We start from the raw sequence: 26,680 nt of genomic DNA on the forward strand, positions 1-26,680 counted from the left end.
GCTGAATGCAGTTTATATGGCTATTTAAATATAGCAGTCACTCACACCGCACCTGGGACAGTGTGTGACCAAAAAATGACCTAGGAAGCTTAAGGTTAAGACACTGAAATGATTGAAACGGTTTAACACTACTTAATATTCACTACAAAATGTGAATCGCAACAAAAGTATTTGACATTGCCATATTTCAGAACTCTCAATTATATATATTACGTGTAGGTGTTTAAGTTTGCACCTTTTTTTCCAATAAGCTGTAATTTAAAAAATCCGCATGAACTAATCTTCGTGGAGGGATGTTCCGTCTATGCATATATTCTTCATTTTTTGCTCGCAGTTACCCACCCTGTTGCAAAAACAGTTGAATAACAGTTGTAAGACTTCGAATGTAAAGTGTTGTGTTTCGGACAATCAAAATTGTAAAGTATAATGTCAAACAGTGATGCCAATAAGATAATCGAATTCCTCGAACTTGTTGGAAGATTGAAGGTTCGTATTCTCTACGCTACATATTCAGATAGTCGTTCTATCGCAGATGATTTACATTATTATGGTTACCAAGTCGTGCAGCCGGCTTACTTTTTGAATGTCTGTGGAAACTGTTCATCCTGTAATCTCGTTCTCTCGTAGTTAGTCATCACGAAAATAATCATCTCAGCAGTGGATATTGTTGACTTGTAGTGAAGTTTCACGAAATTACAAAACAAATTCGCTATTTTCGTTTGTTTGTACATGCAACTCAGAAAGATTTTTTAATTGACAAAAATTTCATTGCATGCCAGTTCCTTGCGTTGTTACGTGAACCTTAACATTCATAGGATTGTTTATATTTGAATGCCAGGTTCAAAAAGAAGTCTTATTGTCATAAGTAAGTATACAATATTGGTTATTGACAAATATACCCGGTTTTCTGTCGTTGTAGACCCTGTAACAATGTTATATTCTCCCACATAAGCTTGTGATATAAGAAATTTTTTTAACATTTGTATGATGTTTTTATTGGAGATTCCGTCTTTCGTTCTGTTACCACTGTACCTGGTTAGTTGATGATTACATGATGTGTTTTGATTTAATGAGTTTTCACTTAACAAGTATTGCATTTGCAACTAATAATGTAGGCCATGTACCATATGTGACAGAAGTGTCTGTTGCCAAGCTAATAAAGGATATATGTCTTAGTAGTCTTCTGTCCTTGACTTAAAATTTACCTGATTTCGATTTTTGGCTATTTTGTTTGTTTTTGTTGTGTGTTTTCTCTGCAAATGCTGTCTAGAGCTACAGTGTTGATCATTCTGTATACACTGTTTAATCTAATAGTACAACATGATCAAAATTAATGCAGGCTGGGCTCAGTGCCTGTTCCAGTTTTCCTGATACAATGAATATGTTGATTTGTTAGATCAAGGTAAATGCTCCATTTGGTTCTTCTACAATGCACCCCCCCTATTGTTTGATATACTGAGCCAGTGCCCTTTCTGAAGGCCTGATTAATATGCTGCTGGAGAAACAAATAGTAACAGAAATAAGGAGTTTGAGCGAAGGGAGGGGTATGAGAGCATATAGTTATCCAAAAAATACAGTTAGAGTGTGGCCATTCCAAAAGGTGTAAAAATTTTCACTTGATAATACTTGCGTGGCCTTCCATCCAGGGGATTATTTCTTGATCTATTTGATTCAGGATAGATTAGAAGTTACAGTTAGTGCAGATTTTTTCCTTATACGTGTATGTGATTCTCTATACTTTTATTGCCAGTATAACATTACAGAAGGCAGAAATATGAAATAGTGGAACCAAACTCAAAAATGGAAAAAATAATACCCACACATGCTCAGTCATTACAAAACTTAATTAGAAAGGTGCAAGTTGAAATATAAAAACCAATACCTGTGCAGTACAATAATGGGGAACGCACGAAAAGAAAAATTTAAGAAACCTGTTTATGTTTTTTGAGACTACAATTCAGCGTACAGTTTGAATCTGTCAAGCAGTTGTTGCCAAAGTATTCGAAATGAAGCAAGTAATATCTAAGTAACCACATGATTTTTGGTCCTGAAACTTATTCCTACAAGAAATACCAATATGTTCATTTGTATAAATATTACATTGTAATTTTTAAAAAGCCTGCAGTAAATATAACAAGTACTTAATAAAAATTATTTTCAGCATATACAGAGAACTGGCTGGATTTTAAGACATGTAAATAATCCAGAAAGCATCGCAGGACACATGTACCGAATGGGAATATTGTCTTTCTTAATTGATGAAAAGGATGGTCTTGATAAAGACAAGTATGTATTAACAGGCAACTTTTTGATTCTGAAGTTGTTAATTTATAGGAAATGTAAGAATCCACTTTTGTTCCAGGTGTATCAAAATGTCTCTCGTGCACGATCTAGGAGAGTGTATTGTCGGTGACTTGACGCCACATTGTGGAATCCCAGCTGCAGAAAAGCATCGTAGAGAGACACTTGCAATGAGGGAGTTGGCCAGTTTAGCAGGAAATGCAGGGACAGAGATGTTCAATCTATATAAGGTTTCCTTCAAAACCCTTAAAATATTAAAGTAACCAATTGTTTATCATTTAAATAGTAACAAGTATTTGTTCTTTCCTGACAAGCTGATTTCAATGTAAATCAGTAACTATTTTAATATGGATAGAGGAAATCTGTAACAGTATTCAGAAGGACGTAAAAGCAGGTGTGCTGCTTCCCGGCAGAGGAGAGGAAAGGACTCGAGGGAAAGAGTCTCAAGGCTTAACTAAACAGTAAGTCTCTGTTGTCCAAGGGTCTTGAGTGATTTTTCCTGTATCATTAAGCATCTCCAATCTCTCTTCCCGCAACATCTTCCTCTGTTCTGCAAGAAGTTGGTGAACATGGTTCTCCCTCTCCCCCTAAATTTTGTTATACTGTCCTAATTAATATTTATTTTGTCATTGGTGCTGAGAGCTATCTATCTCCTCTTTCCTGTCTCCTGGTGTGTGATTACGAACATGAGCAAGATGTGTGGAGGGTGAAAGTTTTTACGTAGGTGTACAGGACTTTCATCATTTTCATTTCTTTTGTTTGTATTACTTCAGTACCAAACTAAGCACTGAAACTTATGTTATTAGCATAGTACACTATTGATTTTGACATACGTTCTCTCATTTACTCTTATATATTACAGACTACTTTTGTAACCATGAGAGAGATGCTCTATCCCTGCAACTTTTTATCCTATAGTAGTTCAGTATGAGTTTTTGGTGATCTGTCTGTGATGACAGTTGTTTTTGTGTGGTGGGATACCGTATTGTCCTGGGTTCATTAATTTAAAAACTTTTCAGTTATACTGCATTAGTGAAAAACACCATTATTCATTTTTTCTGTAGAAGCAGATGGAAATGATACTCAGTTAATCTGTTGCTGGAATAGAAAAAGCCGTGCGGGATTAGCCAAGTGGTCTAAGATGCTGCAGTCGTGGACTGTGCGGCTGGTCCCAGCGGAGGCTCGAGTCCTCCCTTGGGCATGGGCGTGTGTGTTTGTCCTTAGGAAAAATTAGGTTAAGTAGTGTGTAAGCTTAGGGACTGATGACCTTAGTAGTTAAGTCCCATAAGTAAAAATAATAATAATAATAATAATAGAGAAGACTGCCAAGCAGTCTTTGAAAGCATTTTTGATGCACGCTGTACAAGAAAATTTTCTGCTAGCTGTAATCTTTTAATACTGTCTGTCTCACAGAAATAATTCACCACAGAGACAAATGAACTTTGTATTCTGTGTTCTTCCCTCTACTTCTCATTCATAATATTTACCTGCCACTATTGTTAAGTAGTATAAATAAGTGACAATACTGAGGACTCTTATATTTGGAAAATTAGAGTGTGACTCTGTAATCTTCTGATCTTGGTAAGTTGTTCATTAAAATAATTGTCAGTCATGACACTGTAACAGTCTCTGTCTCCCATACTTAACAACACCAAGTCACAAAAGCATATCCATGCACCAGTCACATATTACAGCCTTTATACTGGATATGATCTCCCTACTTAGCATAACTTGGCTGCTTTCTGCAAAGTAGTTTTTACCACCCTTGAGAAATGAAACTGCTGGAAACCTAAAACGCTAACAGCCTCCAGGCTCCTTATTATGTCCTCTAAAGGTTCAGCAAATAAAGTCTCAAGATAAAAGTTCAAACATACGAAGCCCCGCAGGGGGCTCACAGCCTTTCGCCCCGAGCTATTGCAGCTCATTCTTCATTCCCTAGCTGCATTTCCTTCTCCCTGACCCCTCCCTGTTGCCACCTCCTTCCCCCCTTTCGGTGTTCTGATTTATGTCGACCTGGCTATTCCCCTGGTTTCCTGTATTGGTTGCAATTTTGTTCCTTTTGCCTGTTTTTTCACCCTTTTGTCATTTCAGTCCCCCCTTGTTTTGACCTCCAAAATTTTGTGTTTTTAGTGTGAGCCATATGGGGAAGAACTCCCTCCCTAGCATCTACAATGTGGATTCCTGTCCCCCCTCCCTTCCCCACTGTAGCCCCCTTCCACTCTGCTAGGTCATCAGCACATGTAGCCTGTCAACATGGTGGGACTATTATGTACACACATGGCTGAGCCCCCTGACAACACAGGGATCACACTACTGATATCTGTGTTGTTCCCTCCCTGTTTACGCCAAGGAGTGGTTGCTTGTCTTCTTGGAGCAACGGAACTCCCGGCAATGGCTGCTGTGCCAGACAACCCTTGCTGTGGCTGGGTGGTGCCCATGGGGAGAGCCCCTGGTCGGAGTGGGTGGTATCGGGGCGGATGCTTGGTGCTTTAACCGTATCGAGCTGGAAAAATCTGGCCATTCTCGCACGGCCACCTCTTCTAATGGTGAAGAATCAAATGCTGCCTTTTATGACCTGACAGCCTTCCCTTCCCTGGCTACCCCATGGAAGGAGGGCCTGGCTGAAACAGTTTCCCAGTTACCTCATCTGTACTAGGATGGTTGGGGACACTTTCACCACCACAAAGTCATTGTTTTTTGTGAAAAATATCAAGGACAAGTTTGGTGAAGTGGAGTCTATTAGTAAGATGCGGTCAGGCTCCCTGTTGATCAAAGCTTCTTCTGCCATCCAATCTACAGCTCTTCGTGCGTATGATCATCTTGTCAACATCCCAGTGTCTGTCACTTCTCACCAATCTCTGAATATGGTCCAGGGCGTCATTTTTCACAGGTAGGACCTCATCCTGCAAACTGATGAGAAACTCTGGGCCAGTCTGTAGCGGCATGGCGTTCATTTTGTTCAACATGTGCAGAAGGGTCGCAAAGGCAACCACACTGATACTTGCGCCTTCATTCTGGCTTTCGAGGGGATACCCTCCCAGAGAAGGTCAAGGTTATGTGCTACAGATGTGACATGAAGCCGTACATCCCTCCACCTATGCGGTGCTTTCGGTGCTTGCGTTTTGGTCATATGTCTTCCCGCTGTACGGCAGACCCTTTGTGTGGTGACTGTGGCCACCCAATCCATGAGGGAAGCCCTTGTATTCTGCCACCTGTGTGTCAACTGTGCTGACCGCCACTCTCCTCGCTCACCGAATTGCCAAGCTTACAAGAGAGAAAAGAAGATATAAGAATACAAGTCCCTAGATCGCCTGTCTTATGCTGAGGCTCACCAAAAGTATGAGAGACTCCACCCAGTGTCCCTATCTTCAACTTTTGCCTCTGTTACTTCCTTTCCTCCTCCTCCTCCCTCGTCCTTACCCCAGCCCCGCCCCTCTCTCCCCTCCTCCTCCCCTGCAGTTTCGACGACTTCCTGTCACGGAGTCGCTCTCCCTCCCCGTGTCCTGCCCTCCTCCGCCTCAGAAAGAGAAGAAGAAAAAATATAAATCCCACAACAAGGCCCCCCCCCCCCCCCCTGTGCCCCTAGAGGTGCCAACTCCCCTCTTGCAATCTGTATCTGACATCTTATTTGTTGATGTCACCCCATCCTCGTCAGTGACAACTACTGACAAAGTGACCTGATCTCCTCCTTGGCTCCTTCATGCCTATCTAGGACTCATGCCACACGATCATGCAGTTTAACTGCAATGGGTACTATTGTCACCTAACGGAAATGCAACATCTTGTATCATCTCATTCTGTGTTCTGTCTTGTTCTCCAAGAAACGCTCATCCGTGATGACCACTCTCCAACTTCCTGTGGTTATTGGGCATTCTGTCTGAACTGTGCTGGCCTTGGGATAGCATCTGGTGGGGTCTGCACTTTGGTTTGCTCCGATGTCCTTGGTGACTGGATCCCCCTATGTACGACTTTGGAAGTGATAGCGGTTAAGAGTGCACATGACTCTGGCAATCACCCTTTGGAATGTCTATCTCCCTCCAGGTCGGCCACTTGCTTATGTTGCACTATCTACCTTAATCCAGCAACTCCCGTTCTCGTTTATCCTCGGGATTTCAGTGCCCACCATCCACTGTGGGGGAGTGTCACTTCAACGGGTCAGGGTATCCTAATCAACCAACTTATCACGAGCTTTGATTTGTGTCTCCTCAATGATGGTTACCCTACCCACTTCAGTGCCGCTCATGACACCTTCTCTGCTATCGATCTCAGGCTCTCCTCCCCTGTCCTCGTGGCTTCCCTACATTGGTCATCCCATGATGACCTTTGTGACAGTGACCACTTTCCAGTGACTCTGTCGTGGTCCACCTGCCTTTTTATTTCTTTGTTTGTTGATTGTTGTCCTCGGTGTCGACGTACAGTGTTGCTACACTGGCTGAAAAATGGGTTGTGTGTTCTGACACTGACTACTGTAAATTATTTATCCAACAGGTTCACGGTTGTTACACAGTACTTCTATTTCACTGTTCACAACCCCCTAATAATACACAATTATAGGTGTATGGCCAGTGCACTATTGTTTAAACTTTCCACAAGCCTCATTAATAGTTTGCAAGCGAAACTCCACATACGGGCTACGATAGTTTACTGTTGAACAGCTACGAGCAGTAAGACCTAACAGTAAGACCTAACCACAAAGTTCACAGTTATTGAAGAATGGTCAGGTATGTATGGAGCAGACACTGTCACTGTTTTTACACATGGCCTAATTGTTTAACACTTGTTACACAGTTAATTTGAAGCATTGTTGTTGTTCTAACCAGCACAGGTTACTCGTCTGTGGACTGACTGTCTTGTGACTAAAAATCGGGCCCTTATATATTATCGCAATAATTTGTACTGAAACTACACATTGTTCGAAGTAAAAGTAAAACTTAACTCATTAAATTAACTGAATACATCGGAAAATTTGTTCTTTTTAACAGTTTCTTCTGCTACGAGGTTTAGGCCGAATTATTTGTTTAAATCTTGAAATTAACAAATATAGTTATGTGAACAATACTTTTGACAAAACTGTTAATTACTTAGGAATTAATGAAGGGCTGGTTTTGCTAACATATTCCTGAACAGAGCCAAATAGATACTTTACGATTACTAGCATTTCGTCTTCCAAATGTTCCACAATTATTACAGAATTTATATTTGTTTATATGTCAACAATAGAATTTAAGTTACGAAACAATTACTGATTTCGCCCTGTAATGAAAGATATTTTACAAATAGTCAAAATAAATTAGAAAATCAATTACATACCTAAAACTAAGCACAAAATTAGATCTGGTGTTGTATTCTTTAAAATTGAGGGTCAACCTTTCTCTTTAATGAAAATGCAGATTATATTCACGTATGTTAATGATAATTAGTTAAAATGAATAAGACGAATTTAAGGAGGCAGATGGCAAAACAAGAGGGGAATTAAAAATATCCCAACTTGCTTTGTCACAACTATCGTTCCCCTGCTGCCGCCAGGCAGACAGGCCCCCACATTGGCCATTCCGCAGAGCCAATTGGCCTTTAGACATGTCTGCTGTCCACTTTGATAGCTCCCTCTCGAATTCCATTGATGTAGTCGTGCAAGGCATCTCTGCTGCTCTTCTTCATGCTGCTGGCACTGCTGTCCCCCTATCCACAGGGCCCCCTCATCATCAGCCGGTACCATGGTGGACCAAGGACGTCGCAGTCGCTGTTCAGGACCGCCAATGGGCACTGCAGCAATTTAAGTGACACCCCTCCAGACCAACCTCCTCACTTTTAAGCGTCTCCGAGCTAAGGCTCCTTACCTTATTAAGCCGTGTAAAAAGGAATGTTGGGAGCAGTATGTTTCCTCCCTTGGGGGCGTATGCCTCTTTATCACAGGTTTGGTCAGAGCTCCAAAGCATTCTGGGCCACCAGCAAGTCAACTGTCGAGGGCCTGAACCTCCATAGAACTCTGTGCACTGATCCATTGGTCCTCGCAGAACACCTTGCGATTCACTTTGTGATAGCATCGTCCGCTCCCTACCCTCCTACCTTTCTCCATCAGAAATGCAGAGTTGAACAGACCCCCCTCTGTTTCATCCCACATCACATTGAGCCCTATAATGCACCTTTCGCTGAATGGAAATTGGAGCAGGCTCTTAGCTCTTCAAGAGACACAGCCACAGGGCCGGATTCCATTCACAATCAGATGATTCACCACTTGGACATTCTCCAGAGGCAACGGCTCCTCAGGGTCTTCAATCACATCTGGCTCATGGGTGCTTTCCTGTCCCAGTGGCGAGACAGTATAGTTATCCACATCCTTAAGCTCGGGGAAAAACCCAACGTCTCTAGACAGCTACCATCCCATTAGCCTTACGAATGTGCTTTGTAAACTGCTCGAAAGGGTGGTCAACTCCAGATTATGTTGGGTACTCGAATCTCGGGGCCCTTTGTCACCATATCAGTGTGGCTTCTGGGTAGGGCGATTTCCAACTGACCATCTACTCCTATTGGAATCAGCCATTTGACAGACTTTTACTCACTGCCGGCACCTTGTTGCAGTTTTCTTTGACCTAAATAAGGCGTATGATGTGGCTTGGTGCCATCAAATTTTAGTTACACCCCCTGACTGGGGCTTCCATGGTCCCCTTCTGATTTTTATCCATGTTTTTATCTTACCGGCTCTTCCAGGTTCGAGTTGGCACTTCACTCAGCACCTCTTAGATTCAGGAGGATGGTATCCCATAAGGTTCTGTGCTAAGTGTCACACTCTTCCTCATTGCCATAAATAGGCTTGTGACCTCTGTTGGGCCTCTGGTTTCCCCGGCATTTTACGTTGACGATTTTTGCATATGGTGCATATCTCACTCGGTGGCGTCTGCTGGGTGCCAGCTCCGAGGCTCCATGCGACGGGCCTCTGTGTGGGGCACTGCCCGTGGCTTCCAGTTTACCCTTCCAAAACGTGGGTTATGCATTTTTGTCGTCGACCCACAGTACACCCTGATCCAGAACTTTATTTAGACAAGCAGCTCCTCGATGTTGTAGCACAGTTCCGTTTCTTGGGCCTTATGTTTGATAACAAGCTGACATGGCCGCCCCACATTTGCCACCTAAAGACTGCATACATGTGGAAGCTTAATGCTCTCTGCCTCTCGGCCCACACATCTTGGGGTGCAGACCATTCCACTCTTCTCCATCTTTACTGTTCTCTGGTCTTGTCCAGACTTGATTATGATTGTCGGGTTTATGGTTCAGCAGCTCCTTCAACTTTGAAACTCCTTGACCCTGTCTATCGTTGTGGGGTGCGTCTGGCTATTGGTGCCTTTGGCACTAGTCCTGTTGATAGTCTCCTCACAGAAGCAGGGATTCCCCCTATACACATCCGACAGAGCCAACTCCTTGTTTCTTATGCAGTCGCCATTCGCCAATTCCCTGACTATCCTGTGTACCCTGTGCTCTTCGCCAATGAGGGATCTCTCCCTCCTAACACCTGCCCATGGGTGGGATTGCCGGTTGGCATGCGTCTCACTACCCTGTGCTGGGATCTCCATCTGCACTCATTGGACTGCACCCTGTGTCTTTCCTCCCATACCCCCCATTGGACGGTGTCTAGACCACGGATTAGGACTGATCTCTTCCAGGGTCCTAAGGTCTGTTGCTTCCATGGTTTACCAGCGTCTTGTATGTGCCATCCTTGCAGAGTACCAAGGTGCCACCATCTTTTGCACTGATGGTTCTAAGACTACTGGTAAGGCGGGATATGTTTTCACGTCTCCTACCAGCTTCAAGCACCATTTGTTGCCAGGTTCCTGTAGTGTATTTACAGCAGAGCTTCTAACCATTTACAGGGCCTTCCTTTTTGTTTCTCATGTCTCCTTCCATAGTGTTTTAATTTTTCCAACCCCATGAGCAGGCTATCGATCGATGCTACTCTCATCACCCATTGGTCTCTGCCATCCATGACCTTCTCTCTGCCCTTGAGCGTGCCGCCTGTTCAATCCTCTTTCTCTGGGTCCCAAGTCATGTGGGGATCCCAGGGAATGAATTGCTGACCATTTGGCTAGAGAAGCAGATACCCCCATTTCCTTTCACAGTTCCAGCTGTGGATATGCGGATCTACATCAAATCTCTCTTTGTCCAACAGTGGAACGCCATCTGGAGTGCTACTGCTCATAGTAATTAACTCCGCACAATCAAGGAGTCTACTGCAGTTTGGGGCACTTCTTTCCGCCCCTCTCGGAATGAGTTCACTGTTTTATGCCGTTTAGGCATTGGCCATACCTGGCTCACCCATTGTTTCCTCCTACTTAATGACCCACCCCCACAATGTGGTTGTGGTGCCAGACTGATGATATCTCACATATTGGTGGCATGTCCCCTCCTTTCAACCTTCCGTGCTAAGTATAGTCTTCCTGCTTCCTTAAATTTAATATTAGCAGGTGATTCACAGATGGTTGACCTGGTCCTCGGTTTCCTCTGTGAAAGTGGTTTTTATTCCTAGATATAAGGTTCTCCTTTAGTCTTGGAGCAGGGGCGGGTTGGTTGTGGTTGGGACTCCTTTTGCAGTCTTCATGGTCTGTGACCCCATGACTACCCCCCCCCCCCCCCCCCTTTTTTTCCAGTTTTTAGATTTGGTCTCACCTTTTATGCTTTTACTGTGTATGTTTAATGTTCATTCTTTTATAATTTGACTACTCTGACTGAATCCGTCCACTTTTAGCAGACCCTCTTTCTTATGTAACCTACTTCGGAATCGCGGGACTGATGACCTGGCTGTATGGGACCATACTCTCACTCAATCAATCAAACAGTCAAACATACGAAGGTCAGAAAATCACAAAAAAAAGAAAAATTCCAGTTTCCATGGGAATTTGAATAAACAACATAAAATAATTTCTTAAAATTCACGTTGTCAAGCTAACTATTAGTTCCCTGATCAAATAAAATATGTTGCTAAATAATGACACCCACATCAGATAATCCAGCATATATTTGGCTGCTGATCAGTAATTATACAACAGAGCTGACACTCTAAAATCAGTTGTCTCAGTGTTCATTTCACAAGGGTCAACAACAGGCTCTGCAGATTCCTTTAATTCAAAACAACTCTCAAAATTTGGAGAACATTTGAGTTACGTTAGTGAACCAGCAGTGTGGCTGCAGGGTGATTTTGTTTCTCACTCAAGGGCATTCATGTTGATTCATCTCCTCCCCAGTTAATAACCACTAACTGGTAGTTGGTGTTGCAATTGAGCATAATTGCTCGAAAATTTCAGTTATCAATGTAAAGACAAGAAAAATTCAGATGGCATTGAGGGAAACAGGCCATGGACTAGCATGATATTCACTGTTCGTTGAGCATTTTCTTGAATGACTCATTGTGCTTAGATTTCAGGAAAATTTTGTTATTTCATCTGACTTTTTGTGTAGCATTGTTATTTACTGTTTTCCTGTGCTTAAGGTAATGTTTTCAGTTTGTTTATTCCATTCCCTTTTGAAACCCCCACCCCTCAAGGGGCTCATCTCTCTTTTGTGAGTTCATTCTTGGCCACCAAGGCTCCCCAGAGTCCTAGCAACACTGCTTACCTTTCCATGCTGCAAGTATCTTCATATTATTCTTTTTTTACTCTTTACCTTTCCATTGGATGGGGTGTTTGGTGTTGACTGTGTTTATCTGGTTTTAGTTTTGGCCATTTGTTTCCTCAGCTCCTGGCCTCCTATAGCTTTTCATTATTTTCTATGTGGTCCCCCTGTTGGTTCTGGCTTGTTACTTCTTTTCAAAGTTTTATTTAAGTGCAGAGAAGGTCATCCAACACAATGTGTATTCCACCTTTCTCTCTTTGCAACCATTTTTCTTGCAACAGCACTACACACAAATCCAATATAGTAGCCATGCCATTTGAGTGTGTGTGTGTGTGTGTGTGTGGGGGGGGGGGGGGGGGGTCAGGTCATCAAGTACCTGCACAATGGTAGCCCCCTGACCATAAAGGGCTTACACTGTTGGTGCCTGAGCTGGAAACACCACATGCAAGCCAGGGAGTAGGTGTCCATAATGGATGGGGCACGGAGACTCGAGGCAGTGGTTTGCTGGTTAGGCAATTGTTGCTGTAGCTGAGTGGTGCCTATGGGAAGAGCTCTCGTTCATATTGGTTGGTACCATGATGGAAGATTCCCACATGAAGTGAGTTAAACTTACTTAGGCTGGTGGCCACACCGCCACATCAATCTCTTCTGAAGCTAAGACATATTACAGTGTGGAGAAGCAGGACCCCAGAATGTTCCCTCTCCTGGCTTTGCCATGGGAGGAACATAGGGCTTAGAGACAAGTTGAGAAATACTCCCTCCAATGCTTGCTTTTTCTAGAACAGGCGGGGATTCCTTTTTGTTTATAAAGTCTTTGTTCTTCGTTGAACATCTTAAGGACAGGCAGCGGTTCAAAAAATAAAAAAAGTGGCTTCATTTTGCCTAATATGACTTCCCCCACTCAGTCATGTCAATCAATCATGGACGCTACTCACCTGCAACAAGCTGGATGATATTTCTGCCATGATAATCCCCCATTAAAGTTTTAATATGGTACATGGTATCATTTTCCACCTAGATCTTCTTTTACAGACTAATGATGAGTTGCATGCTAATTTCGAGGGACAAGGTGTGCATTTTGTCCATCATGTCCAGCAGGAACTAAAAGACTACAGAGTGGATACTGGAGCCTTCATATTAGCCCCCAAGGGTGTCCTTTTGCCGTGATGGTGTCTCACTGTAATATCAAGCTGTATACTCCTTCCATGCGGCTACAAATGCATGTGATATGGACACATGTCTTCGTGTTGCAACGCCAGCCCCATCTGTAGGGATTGTGGCTGCTAGTTAATCAAATTCAAATCGGGTTAACACCCCCTTGAGATGAACATCTATTGCCCAATTAGCCTCACGAATGTTCTCTTGAAGTTGCTCGAACATGTGGTGAGCCAACAGCTATGTTGGTACCTTGAGCCTCGGGGTCTTTTGGCTTCGTCCCAGGGTGGTTTTTGCCAAGGTCGTTCTGCTGCTAACAATTTGGAGTCAGCTATTCGGTCAGCTTTTGACTGATGTCAAAATTTTGCAGCTGTCTTCTTTGACTTACAAGGAAGGGCCTTATGACTCCACGTGGCATCACCACAACCTCGCTGCCCTCAACGATTGGAGTGTGTGTGGCCAACTCTCAATTTTTGTCTCAGACTTTTTGTCTGACCCTACTTTCCAGGTTCAAGTTGGTGCTTCCTACTCTCTCCTTATACAACAGAATGGGATCCTGCAAGGCTCTATATTGAAGGTGACCCTTTTCCTAGTGGCTGTCAATGATCTAGCTGTAGCTGTGGGATCTACAGTGTGGCCCCTCCCGCTATGCTGATGACTTTTGCGTCTATTACTGCTCCTGAACAGTGGGCGTTGCTAAACGCCATTTGCAGTGTGTCGTGCGAAACGACCCGTCCTGTGCTCTCACTCATGGCTTCTGGTGTTCCGCTGCCAAGGTGTGTCATGCACTTCTGTCGCTGTCATACTGTCCATCCCCAACCAGAACTTTACCTCAAGGACCAAATGCTCAATGTGGTGGTGTCATATCATTTTTTGGGATTGGTCTGTGATGCACAGTTGATATAGCTTCCCTATCTTAGCCAACTTAAGCAAATTTGCTGGTCAAATCTTCATACTCTTCACCGTCTCAGTAATACTAGCAGGCTGCAGACCACTCTACACTTTTGTGACCCTGCAAAGCTTCAATCCTGTCACATCTTGATTATGAGAGCCTGGCATATGGCTCAGCATTGCGGATGCTGGACGAATAAACCATTGTGAGTCCGACTTGCAACAGGTTCATTTTGGACCAGCCCTGTGAACAGCCTACTCATGGAGGCTGGCATCCTTCCCCTACAAATCAGGTACCAACAAGTGCTGCTCAACTATGCGGTACATATTCGCTGGTGCCTTGAACATCTGAACTGTTGTGTCTTCTTTCCTGGCAGGGAGATCTAGCTTCCTTAACAGAGGCCAAGGTGGCATCACAGTTCGCATACAGTGTCTGTGGTCTGAACTCCACCTTTCCCTACTGTCACTTCTTGTTAGGGAGAAGTCACGTGTGCTCCCAAGGTGTGTATCCTTCCTCAGACCTACCTTGACCTCTACTTGAGACCAAAAGACTCAGTAGACTGTATAGTTTTTCGCTGCATGTTCCTGGATGTTCTTGATGTATTCCGAGGCTCAGGCATGATATACACTGATCGCTGTACTACCGACAGACAAACTGGTTTTGCCTACTTCAAATGTAAGATGCAGTGAACTACATTCCCTGCTGAACAAATGCAGTGTATTCACTGCAGAATTGGTGGCCATTGCTAGAGCACTCACCCACCTTCCTTCTTGCACAGGTGAGTCATTCTTAATTTGCAGTGACTTCTTGAGTCATCTTCAGGCTGTCAACCAGTGCTACCTTTGACACCCATTAATTATGGCTATCCAGAATCTCCCGTATGATCTCCACCAAGCTGTCAGTCAGTTGCTTTGGGATACCGGGGAACAAACATGCTGACTGATTGTATAAGTTGGCTACCAGAATACCGACTTTGGATGTGGCAGTACTTTCACCGGACCTTCTGTTGACTCTACACCAACAGATGTTGGAGGCCTGAAATGCGGACTGGTGTGCCCTGGTTTCTGTGAATAAGTTGCAAACAATAAAGGAGACTACAACCACATAGCAGTCTTCCCTTTGTGGTTCTTGCGGAGAATCTGCTGTCCTCAGTTGGCTTCGCATTGGCCACATTTGGATGACCCACAGCCACATCTCCAATGTGAGGATCCGCCTCACTATCAGCGTACTGCCCATATCCTACTGGATTACCCTAATTTGGCCACCTCACGGTGAAACCTTAAACTTTCTGTCTCCCTACCACTGGCATCAGCAGACGACACTAAAGTGGCTGATTTGGTTTTGAATTTAACTCATGAAAGTGGGTTTTACTCCTCGCTGTAATGTAGGGCACATTAGCCTCATCAGCCTCCTGAGGGATTGGAGAGGTGCCCCATCGCCTGCTCTGTGGTCTGGTGTGGCTCCTACCCTTCCCACATTTTTAATCTTCTCAGTCTTTTACATTTGTTATTTCTTGCCAGACTCATTGTCATTGTTCTCTTTGCTGAGATTTTATCTGTTTTGTGTAGCTAGTCTCCATGTGGTAACAGAGGGTGTGGAAGCACCGGTCTGGTGCAGAGGGTGTGTCTCCGGTTGCATATGTCCCGGGGACCTCCAGCTGCTTTGTGGGTGGGGCAACTCTGCCATCTTCACCCTTTTACACCTCTCTCACTTCTCGGGGCTTCTGTCTCATGACTTTCTTGATTCTCGTATACAGTGGAGTCCATTGGGATTTGTTCTGTGTCCCTCCTCTCTGGGGCTGTTCCTGGCTTGACACACACACACACACACACACACACACACACACACACACACACACACAGAATCTCATAGTTTGGCCCCTTTAACCCAACCATCCATCCATCCATCCAGCTCTTTTGCAAATTATTTATTAGAAATGTGTCCAACAATGCCATTTGTGAGTTACTGGAAAATATTAATGATACAGATTATTTTAGTGAAAGTAGCAGCAGTTCAGAAAGTGACAGTGATGTTCTTGCTGGTATATTGATTGAAAATGAAGACAGGATGAAAAATACACACTACACTGAAGTGATTGCACTTGACACACTACAGCTGCTACCACATCCTTCTCATGACGTGCATGGACCAAAGCATATGCCACCACTAGGCTCTACTGCAATCGAATATTTCAAATTATGTTTCACTGCAGTATTACTTCAGCTATTTGTCACCAAGACAAATCACTCAGCTAAGTAATTTATATTCTGCAAACATGCCCCTACTTTGTCTAGCCCGTATAAAAATGGAAGGATGTCACAATAGCTGACGTAAGAGGATTTACAGCTTGCTTACTGAATATGAGATTTAACAAAAGGCCTAACTTCATTTTCGTACTGGAGACCAAACCTTGGAGATGGCATAGACGGTTTTCCATCTAAGGCATTTCCAAGGTTTGGTAAAATGTATTCTGCTCCAAAACACAATGGTAGGTGAAACACAAGTGCAGAGTGTAACTTACAAGGGGAGGCCGCCAATTGTGAAATTCAGATTCGATTCATACTGCGCATAATAAAAGCTCATGGCCAGAGGTGTAATGTGGCAGAGCACCAAGATGCACTTCTCAGCCGTTGTCGAGAAAATCGACAGTTAAAAGAAACCGTTGCGGTGAAATACTACCTAAGATTTATAATTTCCTACAGCGTCGTGGCGCAGCGGTAAGAGCTCGGGTTCGTAATCCGAATGTCGCCGGATAAAATCTCGCGCCATACAATTTTTTTTAAATATTTGTTTTTGTAATTCAAATATATATATATATATATATGAAAGTGCTGGCAGGTCGACAGACACACAAACAACCACAAACATACACACAAAATTCAAGCTTTTGCAACAAACTTGCCTCATCAGGAAAGAGGGAAGGAGAGGGAAAGACGAAAGGAAGTGGGTTTTAAGGGAGAGGGTAAGGAGCCATTCCAATCCCGGGAGCGGAAAGACTTACCTTAGGGGGAAAAAAGGACGGGTATACACTCGCGCGCACACACACACATATCCATCCACACATATACAGACACAAGCAGACACATTTAAAGACAAAGAGTTTGGGCAGAGATGTCAGTCAAGGCAGAAGTGCAGAGGCAAAGATGTTGTTTAATGACAGGTGAGGTATGAGTGGCGGCAACTTGAAATTAGCGGAGATTGAGGCCTGGTGGATAACGGGAAGAGAGGATATATTGAAGAGCGAGTTCCCATCTCTGGAGTTCGGATAGGTTGGTGTTAGTGGGAAGTATCCAGATAACCCGGACGGTGTAACACTGTGCCAAGATGTGCTGGCCGTGCACCAAGGCATGTTTAGCCACAGGGTGATCCTCATTACCAACAAACACTGTCTGCCTGTGTCCATTCATGCGAATGGACAGTTTGTTGCTGGTCATTCCCACATAGAATGCGTCACAGTGTAGGCAGGTCAGTTGGTAGATCACGTGGGTGCTTTCACACGTGGCTCTGCCTTTGATCGTGTACACCTTCCGGATTACAGGACTGGAGTAGGTGGTGGTGGGAGGGTGTATGGGACAGGTTTTACACCGGGGGCGGTTACAAGGGTAGGAGCCAGAGGGTAGGGAAGGTGGTTTGGGGATTTCATAGGGATGAACTAAGAGGTTACGAAGGTTCGGTGGACGGCGGAAAGACACTCTTGGTGGAGTGGGGAGGATTTCATGAAATATGGATCTCATTTCAGGGCAGGATTTGAGGAAGTCGTATCCCTGCTGGAGAGCCACATTCAGAATCTGATCCAGTCCCGGAAAGTATCCTGTCACAAGTGGGGCACTTTTGTGGTTCTTCTGTGGGAGGTTCTGGGTTTGAGAGGATGAGGAAGTGGCTCTGGTTATTTGCTTCTGTACCAGGTCGGGAGGGTAGTTGCGGGATGTGAAAGTTGTTGTCAGATTGTTGGTGTAATGCTTCAGGGATTCCGGACTGGAGCAGATTCGTTTGCCACGAAGACCTAGGCTGTAGGGAAGGGACCGTTTGATGTGGAATGGGTGGCAGCTGTCGTAATGGAGGTACTGTTGCTTGTTGGTGGGTTTGATGTGGACGGACGTGTGAAGCTGGCCATTGGACAGGTGGAGGTCAACATCAAGGAAAGTGGCATGGGATTTGGAGTAAGACCAGGTGAATCTGATGGAACCAAAGGAGTTGAGGTTGGAGAGCAAATTCTGGAGTTCTTCTTCACTGTGAGTCCAGATCATTAAGATGTCATCAATAAATCTGTACCAAACTTTGGGTTGGCAGGCCTGGGTAACCAAGAAGGCTTCCTCTAAGCGACCCATGAATAGGTTGGCGTACGAAGGGGCCATCCTGGTACCCATGGCTGTTCCCTTTAATTGTTGGTATGTCTGGCCTTCAAAAGTGAAGAAGTTGTGGGTCAGGATGAAGGTGGCTAAGGTACTGAGGAAAGAGGTTTTAGGTAGGGTGGCAGGTGATCGGCGTGAAAGGAAGTGCTCCATCGCAGCGAGGCCCTGGACGTGCGGGATATTTGTGTATAAGGAAGTGGCATCAATGGTTACAAGGATGGTTTCTGGGGGTAACGGATTGGGTAAGGATTCCAGGCGTTCGAGAAAGTGGTTGGTGTCTTTGATGAAGGATGGGAGACTGCACGTAATGGGTTGAAGGTGTTGATCTACGTAGGCAGAGATACGTTCTGTGGGGGCTTGGTAACCAGCTACAATGGGGCGGCCGGGATGATTGGGTTTGTGAATTTTAGGAAGAAGGTAGAAGGTAGGGGTGCGGGGTGTCGGTAGGGTCAGGAGGTTGATGGAGTCAGGTGAAAGGTTTTGTAGGGGGCCTAAGGTTCTGAGGATTCCTTGAAGCTCCGCCTGATGTCCACGACCGTGGTACTTGATCGTCGGGAGTATGTGGCTGAGGGACTGCGTCAGCTTTCAGACAACACCACATATAAAGTTTGCCAAGGTAATCCCATTCCTGATGTCCAGGCGGAGCATCAAGGAATCCTCAGAACCTTAGGCCCCCTACAAAACCTTTCACCTGACTCCATCAACCTCCTGACCCCACCGACACCCCGCACCCCTACCTTCTACCTTCTTCCTAAAATTCACAAACCCAATCATCCCGGCCGCCCCATTGTAGCTGGTTACCAAGCCCCCACAGAACGTATCTCTGCCTACGTAGATCAACACCTTCAACCCATTACGTGCAGTCTCCCATCCTTCATCAAAGACACCAACCACTTTCTCGAACGCCTGGAATCCTTACCCAATCCGTTACCCCCAGAAACCATCCTTGTAACCATTGATGCCACTTCCTTATACACAAATATCCCGCACGTCCAGGGCCTCGCTGCGATGGAGCACTTCCTTTCACGCCGATCACCTGCCACCCTACCTAAAACCTCTTTCCTCATTACCTTAGCCACCTTCATCCTGACCCACAACTTCTTCACTTTTGAAGGCCAGACATACCAACAATTAAAGGGAACAGCCATGGGTACCAGGATGGCCCCTTCGTACGCCAACCTATTCATGGGTCGCTTAGAGGAAGCCTTCTTGGTTACCCAGGCCTGCCAACCCAAAGTTTGGTACAGATTTATTGATGACATCTTAATGATCTGGACTCACAGTGAAGAAGAACTCCAGAATTTGCTCTCCAACCTCAACTCCTTTGGTTCCATCAGATTCACCTGGTCTTACTCCAAATCCCATGCCACTTTCCTTGATGTTGACCTCCACCTGTCCAATGGCCAGCTTCACACGTCCGTCCACATCAAACCCACCAACAAGCAACAGTACCTCCATTACGACAGCTGCCACCCATTCCACATCAAACGGTCCCTTCCCTACAGCCTAGGTCGTCGTGGCAAACGAATCTGCTCCAGTCCGGAATCCCTGAAGCATTACACCAACAACCTGACAACAACTTTCACATCCCGCAACTACCCTCCCGACCTGGTACAGAAGCAAATAACCAGAGCCACTTCCTCATCCTCTCAAACCCAGAACCTCCCACAGAAGAACCACAAAAGTGCCCCACTTGTGACAAGATACTTTCCGGGACTGGATCAGATTCTGAATGTGGCTCTCCAGCAGGGATACGACTTCCTCAAATCCTGCCCTGAAATGAGATCCATCCTTCACCCACTCCACCAAGAGTGTCTTTCCGCCGTCCACCGAACCTTCGTAACCTCTTAGTTCATCCCTATGAAATCCCCAAACCACCTTCCCTACCCTCTGGCTCCTACTCTTGTAACCACCCCCGGTGTAAAACCTGTCCCATGCACCCTCCCACCACCACCTACTCCAGTCCTGTAACCCGGAAGGTGTACACGATCAAAGGCAGAGCCACGTGTGAAAGCACCCACGTGATCTACCAACTGACCTGCCTACACTGAGACGCATTCTATGTGGGAATGACCAGCAACAAACTGTCCATTCGCATGAATGGACACAGGCAGACAGTGTTTGTTGGTAATGAGAATCACCCTGTGGCTAAACATGCCTTGGTGCACGGCCAGCACATCTTGGCACAGTGTTACACCGTCCGGGTTATCTGGATACTTCCCACTAACACCAACCTATCCGAACTCCGGAGATGGGAACTCGCTCTTCAATATATCCTCTCTTCCCGTTATCCACCAGGCCTCAATCTCCGCTAATTTCAAGTTGCCGCCACTCATACCTCACCTGTCATTCAACATCATCTTTGCCTCTGCACTTCTGCCTCGACTGACATCTCTGCCCAAACTCTTTGTCTTTAAATATGTCTGCTTGTGTCTGTATATGTGTGGATGGATATGTGTGTGTGTGTGCGCGAGTGTATACTCGTCCTTTTTTCCCCCTAAGGTAAGTCTTTCCGCTCCCCGGATTGGAATGACTCCTTACCCTCTCCCTTAAAACCCACTTCCTTTCGTCTTTCCCTCTCCTTCCCTCTTTCCTGATGAGGCAACAGTTTGTTGCGAAAGCTTGAATTTTGTGTGTATGTTTGTGGTTGTTTGTGTGTCTGTCGACCTGCCAGCACTTTCATTTGGTAAGTCAAATCATCTTTGTTTTTAGATATATATTTCCTACGTTGAATGTTTCCCTCTATATATATATATATATATATATATATATATATATATATATATATATATATATATATATATATATATATAGACACACACACACCCGGCAATCAGTTGCAACAATTATGCATATAATAAGTTGTTGAAAGTCGTTTGTCGTGGAAAAACTGGCGACTTCGAACATGATTAGTTTTCCGCAAACAAAGTTGTATTTCACAAATGTTATTAATTGTCTGCATAATGTTTACACGTGTAGTTAGCGGAAGACGTAGAAACGATATTCCGAAACGAATACGTATAGTGTAAGTCAAACGTTCGAATTAGAGTAGAGACCCCACGATATATATATTTGAATTACAAAAAACAAATACTACAAAAAAGAAGGTTGCATGGCGCGAGATTCGATCCGGCGACCTTCGGATTACGAACCCGAGCACTTACCGCTGCGCCACGACACTGTAGATAATCATAAATCGTAGAGAGTATTTCACCGCAACGGTTTCTTTTAACTGTTGATTTTCTCGACAACGGCTGAGAAGTGCATCTTGGTGCTTTGCCACATTACACCTCTGGCCATGAGCTTTTATTATGCGCAGTATGAATCGAATCTGAATTTCACAATTGGTGGCCTCCCCTTGTTAGTGTGCAGGTATTATAATCATTATCTCTGTAAATTATAGTAAAATTTCAATATTTTTTTATGTCATTTAACTCAGAAATGTGTGTAGATTTTATGGATGTTAGTGTGCTTTCTTCAAATCAAGTGTAATGTTAATTATATGGAAACAAAATCAAATTTATACTACTTTTTAAAATACTTTTTATTTCACCACTTATAAACAATTCAAAGTGAAGAAATTTTACAGTCTGAGTACACCATAGTAAACCACATACTTTTGTGGGTAAGTGGTATTTTTTCTTATTTTTAAATTGAATGCAGCACGATATATATGGCAGCTTAAATAAGTATAATAAAGTATGACATTGAATGCAAAAAGGTTAATGGTTCTTAATCAGGTTGTAAATCGTTCTTCCAGTTGTGATGAGTCCTCTTTCAGTACTGTAGGTGATTTTCATTCCATTTGTTTAGAATTAGTGACTTTCATACCTGTTCCACATTCTTATCATCATAAATCATAAGCAGATCACCGCTCAGCACATGTGCTCACATTTTAGCTTTACATTTCCAAGATTATGTTGTTTTTTTGCTTTTATCCATGGAAAATAAAATGGAATAATGCCATTTAAAGTGTATTTAAACTCTCTCTCTCTCTCTCTCTCTCTCTCTCTCTCTCTCTCTCTGTCTGTCTGTCTGTCCGTGTGTGTGTGTGTGTGTGTGTGTGTGTGTGTGTGTGTGTGTGTGTGTGTGTGAGAGAGAGAGAGAATCTGCAAATGTTCTCTTTCACACGGGGTGAAATTATCTTCTGTAGAGGTTGTCATGTTTGTTAAGTACCAACAAAAAATTCAGTTAATGTTAAGGATAGTGTAGATTTTAATTATAAGATTTAATTTCTACCCAGCTGTCATTATAATTTTTGAATTGTTCATAATGTTTTAGGAATATGAAGAGCAAAAGACACCAGAAGCAAAGTTTGTAAAAGAGTTAGATAGGTTTGACATGGTTCTCCAAGCTTTTGAATACGAAAAATCTGAAAAACGACCACATGGCCTACAAGACTTTTTTGATTCAACAGAAGACAAATTTAGCCATCCAAAGGTGCTAACATTAGTAGATGAACTCAAAAAACAGAGATCCGTCTTTGAAACATTATATCAACAAACAGATAAATAGTGTTATTTTAGGCATTACCAAATTGTACGTACATGTATCATTTGTGAAGAATACACTAAAATAAATACATTCTAAAGAAGTTGTGTAAATAATTTTTTTCTCCTAAAATAAATACATTTTAAAGGAGTTGTGTAATTATTTTTTATCTCCAACTCTGCAAATTAGACAATTTATTGTGGCTTTAAGATTCACAATTTTGTAATGAGCTGTTATGATTGCTAGCAAAATTTAAAATGGTTTTAATTAATGTAAAGCGCTAGGACTGCAAATAATGTAACACATGAGAGAGGGAAAATGGATGTTTCAGTACCTAGAGGAATAATGCCAATATCAATCAGACCTAAAATGTTTCTCATCTAAAGAGGGTACGAGGTATTGTTCCATATATAATTGTTAAAGTAAATTGTAATTCAGATATCTGTTCCAAATCCTTTCTTTTTGGGGAAAAGTTTAGAGTCCCATCAGTTTTCTGACTGGTTTGATGCGGCTATCATGAGTTATTTTGCTGCCTAGGTAGCAGAATTCCTTAACTTTGAGTACTTTGTGATCACCAGTCCTGATATTAAGTCTCTCGCTGTTCTCATTTTTGCTACTTCTCATTACTTTCGTCTTTCTTCGATTTATTCTCAATCCATATTCTGTACTCATTAGATTGTTCCTTCCATTCAGCAGATCGTGGAATTCTTCTTCACTTTCACAGAGGATTGCAGTGTCATCAATGAATATTTATCATTGATATCTTTTTACCTTGAATTTAATTCCACTCTTGAATCTTTTCATTTCCATCATCGCTTCTATTACCTGTATGGCCCTAAAGCTTACCCCTATTTGTCTCAGAATTCCAAACCATTTGACAATGTCGAACACTTTTTCCAGGCGACGAATCCTATGATGTGTCTTTATGTTTCTGTATACTTTCCTCCACTATCATCCACAATGTCAAAACTTCCTCTCTGGTGCCTTCACCTTTCCGAAAGTGAAACTGATCATCAAGCTAACACATCCTCAGTTTTCTTTTTCGTCCTGTTGTATATTATTCTTGTCAGCAGCTTGGGTGCATCAGCTGTTAAGCTGGTTGTGCGATAATTCTCACAGTTGTTGACTCTTGCAATCTGCAGAATTGTGTGAATGACGTTTTTCCAGAAGTCAAATGGTATATCACCAAACGCATACATTCTACACACCAGTGTGAATAGTTGTTACGTTGCAACTTCCTACATCTACATCTACATCTACATACATACTCCGCAATCCACCATACAGTGTGTGGCGGAGGGTACCTCGTACCAACTAGCATCTACCAGTAACAAATCTAGCAGCCCGCCTCTGAATTGCTTCTATGTCCTCCCCAAATCCGACCTGATAGGGGTCCCAAACGTTCAAGCAGTACTCAAGAATAGGTCGTATTAGTGTTTTATAAGCGGTCTCCTTTACAGATGAACCGAAGACGACTATCCGCCTTCCCCACAACTGCCATTGCATGCTTGTCCCACTTCATGTCACTCTGCAGTGTTACGCCCAAATATTTAATCGATGTGACTGTGTCAAGCGCTACACTACTAATGGAGCATTCAAAAATTACATGATATTTTTCCTATTCACCTGCATTAATTTACATTTATCTATATTTAGAGTTAGCTGCCAATATTTACACCAATCACAAATCCTGTCCAAGTCATCTTGTATCCTCCTACAGTCACTCAACGACGACACCTTCCCGTACACCACAGCATCATCAGCAAACAACCGCACATTGCTATCCACCCTATCCAAAAGATCATTTATGTAGACAGAAAACAACAGCAGACCTACCACACTTCCCTGGGGCACTCCAGATGATATCTTCACCTCTGATGAACACTCACCATCGAGGACAAGATACTGGGTTCTATTACTTAAGAAGTCTTCGAGCCACTCACGTATTTGGGAACCAATCCCATATGCTCATACCTTAGTTAGGAGCTGCAGTGGGGCACCGAGTCAAACGCTTTCTGGAAGTCAAGGAATATGGCATCTGTCTGATACCCTTCATCCATGGTTCGCAAGATATCATGTGAAAAAAGGGCGAGTTGCGTTTCGCAGGAGCGATGCTTTCTAAAGCCATGCTGATGCAGGGACAACAACTTCTCTGTCTCAAGGAAATTCATTATATTCGAACTGAGAATATGTTCGAGAATCCTGCAACAAACCGATGTTAAGGATATTGGTCTGTAATTTTGAGGATCTGTCCTTGTACCCTTCTTATATACAGGCGTCAATTGTGCTTTTTTCCAGTCGCTTGGGACTTTACGTTGGGCAAAGGATTTGCAATAAATGCAAGCTAAGTAAGGAGCCAATACAGTAGAGTACTCTCTGTAAAACTGAATTCGAATCCCATCAGGACCTGGCGATTTATTTATTTTCAACCCATTCAGCTGCTTCACAACCCCAGGGATGTCTATCACTATGTCCTCCATATGGGAATCTATATGGGACTCAAACGGCGGTATGTTTGTATGATCCTCCTGCGTGAAAGATTTCTCAAATGCTAAATTTAAAATTTCAGCTTTCGTTTTGCTGTCTTCCGTTGCCAGGCCAGACTGATCAGTGAGTGACTGGATGGAAGCCGTAGACACGCTTACCAGTTTTACATAAGACCAGAATTTCCTTGGGTTTTCAGCAAGATCTTTTGCTAAGGTATGACGGTGATAGTGGTTGAATGCTTCACGCATCACTCTTTTTACAGCAGCACGAATCTCTACTAACTTTTGCCTGTCCTCATTCTCCCAATCTTTCTTGTACTGCGAGTGCAATTGCCTTTGCTTCCCCAGATGAGTTTAGAAATTCTGACAGAATGCTCCTACCCTTCCGTCATAATCACCTTCAAAGTCTACCAAAGCTCTTTTAAACTCTTAATACTGGATTTCCTATCTCCTCTGTATCAACTTCTATTTCTTCTTCTATCAGGTCATCAGACAAATCCCCCATCACAGCCTTCAGTGTACTCTTTTCACCTATCCGTTCTCTCCTCTGCATTTCTCCGTGGAATACCCATTGCGCTCTTAATGTCACCATTTTTTTCCACTTTCTTCTCCTCCTTTTTCTTCTTTTCTCACCAAAGGTTATTGAGACGCCCGCTAAACCCGCTGGGCAGAACAGGTAATAGGGTTGTGGAAACGGCCAAGGGTTGAAGTCAGTTTCTGCTTCTAAATGTCATTTATTGTAATTTAGTGACTCTTTCATGGCTGAAGGCCTCCGACAAGAAATCTTAACAAGATAAAAATCCAATTAGGATAGCAATAAAATAATTCAAAAAACAACATGCAAAGTGCAATACAAAAGGCGGAGGGCCACAATTAATTTCCAAAATTTTAGGATATATTACCATAGGCCTTTAAAGGCCGGAAGCCAACAAGAAATCTTATAAAAAATTTAATTAAGATAGCAATAAAATAATTTAAGACCCAAAAGGCAACGTATACAAGGTGCAACACAAATGGCAGAGGGCCACGATCAGACTTAAAAATTTCAAAATATATTAGCATAATCTTTAAAGACAGAAGGCCACAATGTTTAAGCCTAAAAGATATATTTAAAAATTAATTTTGCAAAATTTTAAGAAACGAACAATAACGACAAGCCTAAAATTTAAATAGCTGACAACTGGTAATTAAACAACGGTGGCACTCAGAAGGGCTTCATCTAGGTCGGTCTGCCTTTGTTCACTTAGGTGAGACAGGTGGTGAGCCCAACTATACTTGATCCATCGGAACCCAACCAGGGGGCAGCCATGGACCGACCGACACAACTTGCTTCCCATCAATCAGTACATGAGAACCCCAACCGGCAATGTTACAAATGTGATAATCCACAATGGAGTATGTAT

The 26,680-nt window shown here is 43.3% G+C and overlaps 1 protein-coding gene across 1 annotated transcript; it reads left to right on the top strand.

Annotated features, from left to right (window-relative positions):
* The first annotated feature begins 330 nt into the window (after positions 1-330).
* Positions 331-22,894, top strand: LOC124544786 (5'-deoxynucleotidase HDDC2). Its single transcript, XM_047123471.1, has 4 exons — positions 331-486; positions 2,162-2,286; positions 2,363-2,531; positions 22,582-22,894. Exons 1-4 carry the CDS (start codon positions 427-429, stop codon positions 22,813-22,815), a joined length of 588 nt encoding a protein of 195 aa, XP_046979427.1. The 5' UTR covers positions 331-426; the 3' UTR covers positions 22,816-22,894.
* Positions 22,895-26,680: the final 3,786 nt, after the last annotated feature.

The sequence above is a fragment of the Schistocerca americana genome, chromosome 1 (genome assembly GCF_021461395.2).
Source record: "Schistocerca americana isolate TAMUIC-IGC-003095 chromosome 1, iqSchAmer2.1, whole genome shotgun sequence".
Classification (NCBI taxonomy): Eukaryota; Metazoa; Arthropoda; class Insecta; order Orthoptera; family Acrididae; genus Schistocerca; species Schistocerca americana.

Bases quoted from the DNA above. Each gene is read 5' to 3' on its own strand.
- LOC124544786 (XM_047123471.1), top strand. From the start codon at position 427: ATGTCAAACAGTGATGCCAATAAGATAATCGAATTCCTCGAACTTGTT. The intron at 487-2,161 runs GTTCGTATTCTC...AATTATTTTCAG, and splicing joins AACTTGTTGGAAGATTGAAG to CATATACAGAGAACTGGCTG. The intron at 2,532-22,581 runs GTTTCCTTCAAA...ATAATGTTTTAG, and splicing joins AGATGTTCAATCTATATAAG to GAATATGAAGAGCAAAAGAC.